The sequence below is a fragment of the Coregonus clupeaformis genome, chromosome 14, assembly GCF_020615455.1.
Source record: "Coregonus clupeaformis isolate EN_2021a chromosome 14, ASM2061545v1, whole genome shotgun sequence".
Lineage (NCBI taxonomy): Eukaryota > Metazoa > Chordata > Actinopteri > Salmoniformes > Salmonidae > Coregonus > Coregonus clupeaformis.
In genome coordinates, this window is record NC_059205.1 from 34,096,162 (window position 1) to 34,105,600 (window position 9,439).

At 45.0% G+C, this 9,439-nt stretch overlaps 1 protein-coding gene across 2 annotated transcripts; it reads right to left on the reverse strand.

Moving 5' to 3' along the window:
- Positions 1–1,096: 1,096 nt before the first annotated feature.
- LOC121580988 (mucin-5AC) lies at positions 1,097–5,816 on the reverse strand. Of its 2 annotated transcripts, none has more exons than XM_041896251.2 (6): positions 5,755–5,816; positions 5,526–5,677; positions 5,350–5,412; positions 2,534–5,227; positions 1,446–2,063; positions 1,097–1,230 (listed from the first exon to the last, which is right to left on the reverse strand). In XM_041896251.2, the coding sequence occupies exons 2-6, from the start codon at positions 5,671–5,673 to the stop codon at positions 1,196–1,198; spliced, it is 3,558 nt and encodes a 1,185-aa protein (XP_041752185.2). In that variant the 5' UTR covers positions 5,674–5,677; positions 5,755–5,816; the 3' UTR covers positions 1,097–1,195. The 2 variants fall into 2 exon arrangements, with proteins under 2 accessions (XP_041752185.2, XP_041752186.2); XM_041896252.2 differs by having other exon boundaries at positions 5,526–5,656; positions 5,755–5,815.
- Positions 5,817–9,439: the final 3,623 nt, after the last annotated feature.

Here is a 9,439-nt window from a genome sequence, read left to right on the forward strand (position 1 = left end):
TTCTTCGGCTTGCAAGCCATCCCCTTTTACCTCCAAACATATTGATGGTCATTATGGCCAAACAGTTTTACTTTTGTTTCATCAGACCAGAGGACAAAAAAGTACAATCTTTGTCCCCATGTGCAGTTGCAAACCAGTGGCTTCTTCCTTGCTGAGCGGCCTTTCAGGTTATGTCGATATAGGACTCGTTTTACTGTGGATATAGATACTTTTGCACCTGTTTCCTCCAGCATCTTCACAAGGTCCTTTGCTGTTGTTCTGGGATTGATTTGCACTTTTCGCACCAAAGTACGTTAATCTCTAGGAGACAGAATGCGTCTTCTTCCTGAGCAGTATGACGGCTGCGTGGTCCCATGGTGTTTATACTTGCCTACTATTGTTTGTACAGATGAACGTGGTACCTTCAGGCGTTTGGAAATTGCTCCCAAGGATGAACCAGACTTGTGGAGGTCTACAATTTCTTTTCTGAGGTCTTGGCTGATTTCTTTAGATTTTCCCATGATGTCAAGCAAAGAGGCACTGAGTTTGAAGGTAGGCCTTGAAATACATCCACAGGTACACTTCCAATTGACTCAAATTATGTCAATTAGCCTATCAGAAGCTTCTAAAGCCATGACATCATTTTCTGGAATTTTCCAAGCTGTTTAAAGGCACAGTCAACTTAGTTTATGTAAACTTCTGACCCACTGGAATTGTGATACAGTGAATTATAAGTGAAATAATCTGTCTGTAAACAATTGTTGGAAAAAGTACTTGTGTCATGCACAAAGTAGATGTCCTAACCTACTTGCCAAAACTATAGTTTGTTAACAAGAAATTTGTGGAGTGGTTAAAAAACGAGTTTTAATGACTCCAACCTAAGTCTATGTAAACGTCCGACTTCAACTGTATATCATTAATTTATAAGTAAAAAAATTTATGTAGCAACTAAGGATTCTAGCTTTAAACAACAACCCAATACTGAAGCTTTGTCAAACTTCTGTATCAATGTGGAAGTTTACCCTCCATCTACTGCCTTTATATAGCTGCAATTACCTTAAGTTGTATGTTTTTGTAGTGATTGATTGAGGGTTTGTTTGTACACTTTCAAAATTCATGCCATGTAAGTATATTTATTCATTATTATCAGTTTAAAAGAATGCAAAAGAGACATTGGCAACTACAAAAATTAGGCCCTTCTTATGTGAAGACAGGATTAGTTGCCCTGGGGATTGCAGTTCATGATGCAGCCTGTGACAAGAAAAAAAAGAGAGAATAGTCCATCTATAACATCATAACACATAGCTTCTTCAACCAATTAATACCATATGTTCAAGTTTGAATAATAACCACATGGTAGGCATGGATGCTAGCCCTGAAATTCATCCATAAATAGACAATAAAAAAAGTCCAAATGAAATCTAAAACACAACCATACATTTCATAGTGGCAACACGTTTAGCTACCTTGATTGTTGTTTGAGCTTGTGTCTATTCTTTTGTTATGAAGTGATGCGCAGCTGGGTATGTTGTCCTTCTGCTCCACCCCCCCCTGGTTCAGTCTCCGGTTGGTGGCAGGGACACAGCTGGAGGAGCCCAGCCTGCTCAGCTCCTCCTGGTGCCCACACAAGAGCAGGGAGCTGTGGCGCTGCTGCAGTAGTGGGCACTGGAGATGGCACAGGGCCTGAGCCTGGGCCTGCTGCCTCTCCTGGGAGGGGGTGGCCACCAGGTGGTTCTGCTGGGGGAAGTGGAAGAGGGGGTCGGAGGAGCAGGTCTGGGGCTGGGGCTGGACGAAGGAGGTGCCCAGGTTGTGAGCGGGGCAACGGGTCTCGGCCATGTGGTGGGTGTGCAGGCCACCGTGGGACGACTGGGAGCATGGTGGCAGCAGGTGGTAGCTGCTAGAGTAGTGGCCACAGTCCTGGTACATGGGGATGTTTGCCATGTGATCCAGGCTGTTGCAGTGCATCATGGTCAGGGAGTTCTGGTAGGGGCAGATCATGCCGCCCATCTTGCCCTGGGACTCGGGTCGCGTCAGGTGGCAGAGGCGCCAGTGGCTGCCGTTCCTGCTGAGGCTGCTACACGGGCCTGAGGAGATCGAGGGGGAAAAGAGAGATAAATTATAAGGCATGATGGCAGTCTCACAAAAATCCCACAGTATATTATGTCTGTAATGTAAAGGTATAACCTATAGATGAGTTAAAGCTGGAATCCTTAATGGTGAAACTGCCACGTCCATTTGGGATATTACAACAACAAAGAAGTTACTGCAAACAACAAACACCGTTTTTTTCCCTCAGACATTATAGTAAGCGCGATAGAACAGCAGAATATGTACTGCAAATTTTTTTTTTCTATGCAAATCACCGTCCACAAAACCACAACAATAACAAAGGTGCTGCGGTGGACAGTGGTGCTGTTTACCCTAATGCGGATTCCTTCTTTAAGTGTACAGCTATGAACCAACAAATGTACAGCGAATCTTACAACAAAACCTAAAATCTATTAACTTCAGTGCAATGGTTTGAACATTCAATTAATACATTTAAATATCTTACTTGGCCCTTGAGAACAAAGGGGCATGAAGTTGGTGTTGGTCTGCTGTCCGTGGTTGAGCGGAGCCATGCCAGCCTGCTGCTGCAGAGATGCAGGACACTGCCCTGGGGAGTGGGTACAGTGGCGCATCCCAGGCCCTCCCTGGGGGTACAGAGAGAAGGGACGGCACACCATACATGGGCCCCTAATCTGCTCCTGTGGAGCCATGGCAGCCGGAGAGTGCACAAAGCTATTGTTCCTGGACAGATTGGCGGCGGTAACGGAGGGGCACATAAAGCACATATCTTGGAAGACAGCTGAGTTCGTCAGATAGCTGGGGTTATGTGGTATTTCCTGAACTCCAGCGGTGTTAGCCAGATAGCTGGGGGTCCTCTGTGGCCCCTGGACTTCAGATGTGTTAGCCAGATAGCTGGGGGTCCTCTGTGGCCCCTGGACTTCAGAGGTGTTAGCCAGATAGCTGGGGGTCCTCTGTGGCACCTGGACTTCAGATGTGTTAGCCAGATAGCTGGGGGTCCTCTGTGGCCCCTGGACTTCAGAGGTGTTAGCCAGATAGCTGGGGGTCCTCTGTGGCCCCTGGACTTCAGAGGTGTTAGCCAGATAGCTGGGGGTCCTCTGTGGCCCCTGGACTTCAGAGGTGTTAGCCAGATAGCTGGGGGTCCTCTGTGGCACCTGGACTTCAGAGGTGTTAGCCAGATAGCTGGGGGTCCTCTGTGGCCCCTGGACTTCAGAGGTGTTAGCCAGATAGCTGGGGGTCCTCTGTGGCCCCTGGACTTCAGAGGTGTTAGCCAGATAGCTGGGGGTCCTCTGTGGCCCCTGGACTTCAGAGGTGTTAGCCAGATAGCTGGGGGTCCTCTGTGGCACCTGGACTTCAGAGGTGTAAGCCGCATAGCTTTGGAGCTGTGGTAGTTCCTGAGCTCCAGCCGCCACATAACTCAGGGTCCTGGGGATATCTGTCACTCCAGGGAGGTTGGTCCTTGGTAAATCCGAAGCCACAGTCTGAGCTGGAGCCGGGCTGGCAGCCACAAGACTTGGGGTCCTGGGGATGTCAGAAATTGGGAGACACAGGAAAGGGAAGTTCTTGGCCTCCTCTGGTCCCAGGCCCAGTTGGCACAACAGACCAGGGGTCTTGGACAGCTCTGGAGCAGGCAGTGGGAGGTAGACCAAGAAGGGGGTTCTGGACTCTCCTGTGGCCGGGAGGGTGGGTAGGCATGGTGAAGCAGACTGGGACTGAGTTTCCTCTGTCAAGGCAGGCGTGGGAGCTGAGAGCTGCACACTGGGGACACTGGTCTCCTCTAGTGACACAACAGGGAGGCAAACAGAAACAGGGGCCACAATGTCGTCGGTCACTGCAGTATGGGGACAGGTCACAACAGAAGATTCGGCCTCCTCTGTCTCTGCAGCAGGAGGAGATAGGATATTCGCCAATTCAGTCTCAATGGTGACCACAGAAGAAGGACAAATACGATTGGAGGATTGTGTCTCCACGGTTGCAGCAGTAAGGGGAGAAGCCAGAATGGAAGGTTGGATCTCCACAGTCACTGCAGAAGGAGGGGGACAAATCAGACTAACAGACTCAGTCTCCAATGTTGCTGCAGGAAGAGGACATAGAAGATCAGAATACTCTCTCGCCGCCTTTTTGACTGGTTCAGGAGGGGACACTACCATAGGAACCAGCATCACATCCTCTGCTGTCTCTGATGGTGGAGTTCCACCAGAGAAGGAGTGTAGGATGGCTGAGAGAGGACGATTGGTCACACTAATCTGCACCTCTTGGACAGCCAAAGCAGGGGACTCAGACACAGCAGGGGCTGAACCAGGGAGCTCCGGTGTTGTAACTGGGATGGAGGGCCTTGAGGGTGTCATCTCCAGGGGTTTGACTGGTGCAGAGTGGACCTCAAGGGGAACAACCTTGTCTCCAAGGGCTGGAGACTCCTCAGGCTCAGAGACCATGGCATCTGGTCTCTCCACCACGGGAGCTTCTATGTCACAGATGGATGCAAAGATGGGATAGCTAGGCACCTCCAATGGTGCCATCACGTCTTTGAGGGCGCCCACCATCGAGGCACAGCTGCACTTAGACCTGACAGGGACGTCACACGGAGATGGAGCCGCCGCTGCGCTCTCAGCCAATAGGGGATGAGCCTGGAACACAATCATCTCGGGTACTTGCTCTGTCTGCACGATGATCAGGGACTCTGACGGGAGCATGCTAGTCCGGATCAGCACGGCATCCAACTCCTGACTGATCTCGCTGAAGGAGACCCGCTCGAAGAGGGCCGAACGGACACGCGTGCAGAAGTTGTTGGCGGAAGCCCCGAGTGGAGGAGAGTCCCGGGGGGACAACTCTAGGTCAATCTTGCGGCGGTACAGGGCCAGGCCCTGGGCAATGTCTGCTGGGATGGGCCCTGGGGACAGTGTGATGGTGGTGGCAGAGACCTGCAGGTCACACTCGTTCTGGTCACTGTCAGTAGATGCTCCTGCCACTGCATCCGTAGCCTGGATGTATCGGCTGCTGCAGGGCTGGTCACTAGAGATGAAGGAGAAAGGGTCCCTGACATCCTCACATCTAGCTTCCATTAGCAGCGGGCCTGCCTCCCATTCCAGGAGTGGCTTGTGGCGGGGGAACGTTTCAGGACCTTGGACAGTGACCTGCGGCTCTACTTGTGGTTTTACAGCTTTATTTTTGTTCCTGTAGACTGAAAAGTGCACATTATGATTTACAATATGAAAACAACAACCCTGATAGGATTATAATTGATTGGCCTGTTTTGTTACACAACAACAACAAACAGATGATGAGAAAAATAAAGTAACTTACAATGAGAGCCTTTTGCTGCCCTGAATTCTTTCATAAGCTCATGGATAGGCATGCTTGGCTTCTCTGTGAAACACAATGCAAAGTGATTAGGTCAATAAACAAAGGTGTCTAGAACTATTAACATGCATCAGTCTAGTGTAGTCTACTACAGGTGATTCAGGCACAGCATAGCCTACCGTCTCTGAAGATAAGAAGCGCATTGAAGAAGACCGCTGCGAAGGCAGGAATACTCTCAGGTTGATACTTCACCACAGCCTTGCTCACTCCCTCAAGCAAGTCCTTGAATCCCGTGGGAATAGTCACCACTCTATGTGGATAAGGCATCTTGCTGCTTATGAACACAAGAGTAGATGCACGAAATTCCAAATCAGAAGAGTAAAGTCGTTCAAATATTGATTTACTTACTAAATGTAATGAACGTGCTCGTCCAACGAATTCTTGTTGGACTTCAATTCAAGTATTGTCCAATGCGCTGAGAGCACAAATGAAAGATACTAGCGATAACATGATCATGCTCACTCAATAATTGCGTCATAATGGAAGGTGTATTGTTGCCGCGAAATAATGTTTTCACGCACACGTACAGTTGGCCTGCTACTATGTAGCATTTGATCCAACTATCAGAAAGCTCATCTGCCAGTTTATCATGCCAGTATTTCTACATCAAATAATATAACGACAGAAATGTCCATCACTATCGCTTAGTGCGGCAAAGGTGTATTTAACTTTTAACTGTAAAGCATCTATCTGTAGGCTAGCTAAAAGATTGTAACGGGCTAAAGTGATGCTCCATTCGCCGTTCCAGGTTAGGTAGACTACTGTTTGGCATGGCGCAGAGAATTTTCGACCAAACATTAACTTCGCAATACTTCCTCAATTCCTGACTTGGAAGACAACCAATGTCTTCTAAACGTCCATGTCTAGTTGCAGGGGGGTTCGTTTAAATTTATAAAATGCTTTGTTATTAAATTAAATCGATTTTTGCTCCATTCATCTATTTCAAATATTCTCCCATTGATTGAGAAAATTGGTCGGAAATGCTCTGCGCTACGGCAAAAAGTACCAATCTAATAATGCCTATCAGCCAGTTTGAACAGAGTAATGGTCTGACTGGCGATATTTTCAATAGCTACTGTAGGCTTGTCTGAACACCACACAGTCAATCATTATTTTTATTATAATGTTTTATTTCTTGCTTGTAATTCTTTTTGTATGTGAAATGTTTGTGATGCTATATGTTTGTATATATCTGACCAGAGGCTACAGATGAAAACTAATTGATGTGCATTGTCACTTTCCAAAAAAATCATAAATAAATCATAAGGCTACAACATACAGTACATGCATCTTAAACACGTCAAGGAAATGAAATGACCATCGATTTAAAATATATTTTCTTTTAAAACATGATCTTACACATACAAGAAAACCCCTATTCAACAAAGGAAAACCAGTTTTCAGCTAATAAAAGTACAGCAGAGTAGGCCTACAGTGTGCATGTTGCACCCACAAGTGAGTGCCAAAAGGAAAATGTAATTTAGCTAGTAACATAGAATTAAGGTACAGTTACGTATTTACACTGATATGAATAGGTTTGTATGTTTCCCTTTAAATATCAATCCACTGATTAAAAACCAGTTACAATGTTGTAACATATTTTAGTTCGAGGAAATAAGCCTATGATGATCTACAGGACCAGGTCCAGGCATAAGCAACAACAAGTCGCTTAGGGCCCCCGGCAGCCAGCAGTGAATTTCAAACACAGATTCAACCACAAAGTTCAGGGAGGTTTTCCAATGTCTCGCAAAGAAGGTCACCTATTGGTACAAGGTAAAAAAATAAATAATAACAGACATTGAATATCCCTTTGAGCATGGTGAAGTTATTAATTACACTTTGGATGGTGTATCAATACACCCAGTCACTACAAAGATACAGGTGTCCTTCCTAACTCAGTTGCCGGAGAGGAAAAAAATCGCTCAGGGATTTCACCATGAGGCCAATGGTGATTTTAAAAGTTACAAAGCTTAATGGCTGTGATAAGAGAAAACTGAGGATGGATCAACAACATTGTACTTACTCCACAATACTAACCTAAATCACAAGAGTGAAAAGAAGGAAGCCTGTACAGAATAAAAAATACTCCTAAACATGCATGTCCTGAATACAAAGCTTGTTTGGGGCAAATCCAACACCACACACACATATCACTGAGTACCACTCTTCACATTTTCAAGCATGGTGGTGGCTGCATCATGTTATGGGTATGCTTGTCCTCGGCAAGGACTAGGGAGTTATTTAGGATAAAAAAATTACGGAATAGAGCTAAGCACAGGCTAAATCCTAGAGGAAAACCTGGTTCAGTATGCTTTCCAACAGACAATGGGAGACAAATTCACCTTTCATCAGGTCAATTCCCTAAAGCAAGGCCAAATATACACCGGAGTTGCTTACCAAGACGACATTGAATGTTTCTGAGTGGCCTAACTACAGTTTTGACTTAAATCTGCTTGACAATCTATGGCAAGACTTGAAAATGCCTGTCTAGCAATGATCAACAACCAACTTGACAGAGCTTGAAGAATATTTTAAAGAATAATGTGCAAATATTGTACAATCCAGATGCGCAAAGCTCTTAGAGAGACTTACCCAGAAAGACTCACAGTTGTAATCGCTGCCAAAGATGATTCTAAAATGTATTGACTCAGGGGTGTAAATACTTGTGTAAATTATATTTCTGTATTTCATTTTCAATAAATTTGCAAAAAGATAGGTGAGATAAAAATATTTAATGTATCACAAAAAAATATGTAGTAGTTCAAAGGGTGTCAATACTTTCAGAAGGCACTGTACATTTTTTTAAGAACTCAGTCATGGTCTCAACTTAATATTGAGAGTAAGAATAGTAGAATACACCAGGTTCAATTTCGAAATTTGGTTGTGCATCAGGAATTTTTCTCTTTTTATGTCAGTTATTTACAGTCACTCAATTAGTGACTAGTTAGTCTAGCCAGCTATCTAAACTTGTCCGAATACCAACCAGGCACGCAAGGCACGTGCCCAGGCATCCTGACCTCCAGGGGGCCCACAATGATTTTGTTAGTAATTCTCACTCAGATAATATATTACATGACATAAGTCATTACAAAATGTGTAGAATTCCAGGAAATGAGCTTTAAAACTCTCAAGGCGTCAGTGTAATGCGGTAGGCGAAGTCAGGCGCAGGACACAGAGCTAATCAAAAGGCGTACTTTACTCGTAGGTAAAAGAATGAACAACAACCTCCACGCAGGGAGGGAACAAACCCGCACACTAACGACAACCAAAACATGAACAAACACGCACAACACACAGTGTGAGACAGAGGGTTAAATAGGGAAGACATAACTACATGATGGGAAACAGGTGTGACCAATAAAGACAAAACAAGTCGAACATAGATACATGGATCGGTAGCAGCTAGTACTCCGGTGACGACGAACGCCGAAGCCTGCCCGAGCAAGGAGGGGCAGCCTCGGCTGAATCCGTAACAAAAACTGCAAAAATGTCTCTCCACCCCATGACAAAATCGGTAGAATTGCAGGAAATTAGCTGTAAAACTGCATTTTTTCTCTCTGCCCCTGGCTAGAGTAAAATTGCATTATTTATTTTTTTTTAATTGCAAAGTTCTCGCCACCCCATGGCAAAATATGTAGAATTTCAGAAAACTTGCTTTAAAATGATCCAATGCAGATATTATTATCTCAATGTCAAATCATTTCTGGGTAACAAATAAGTACCTTACTTTGATTGTTTTAAATTAAAATAAAAATTCTTAACAAAGAGCAATTTCTCAAGCAAGAATTTCGTTAGGACTGTCTGGGAGTGGTCTAAGTGGGGAGGGGAAAACTGATAATGTGCTGTTATTGGCAGAGGTTTGGAACTCTTTCGTATTGGTCTATTAACTCATTTACCGCATGGTGCTGTCACCATTGAAGGCCAAAACTAAATTCCACCAAAACAGGCTGAAATTTCAGGCTGTGTTTTCAAACAGCTCTTACACTAAAAGGGTATTATCATCATCTTCACAATTTCACAGTATTATTTGTAT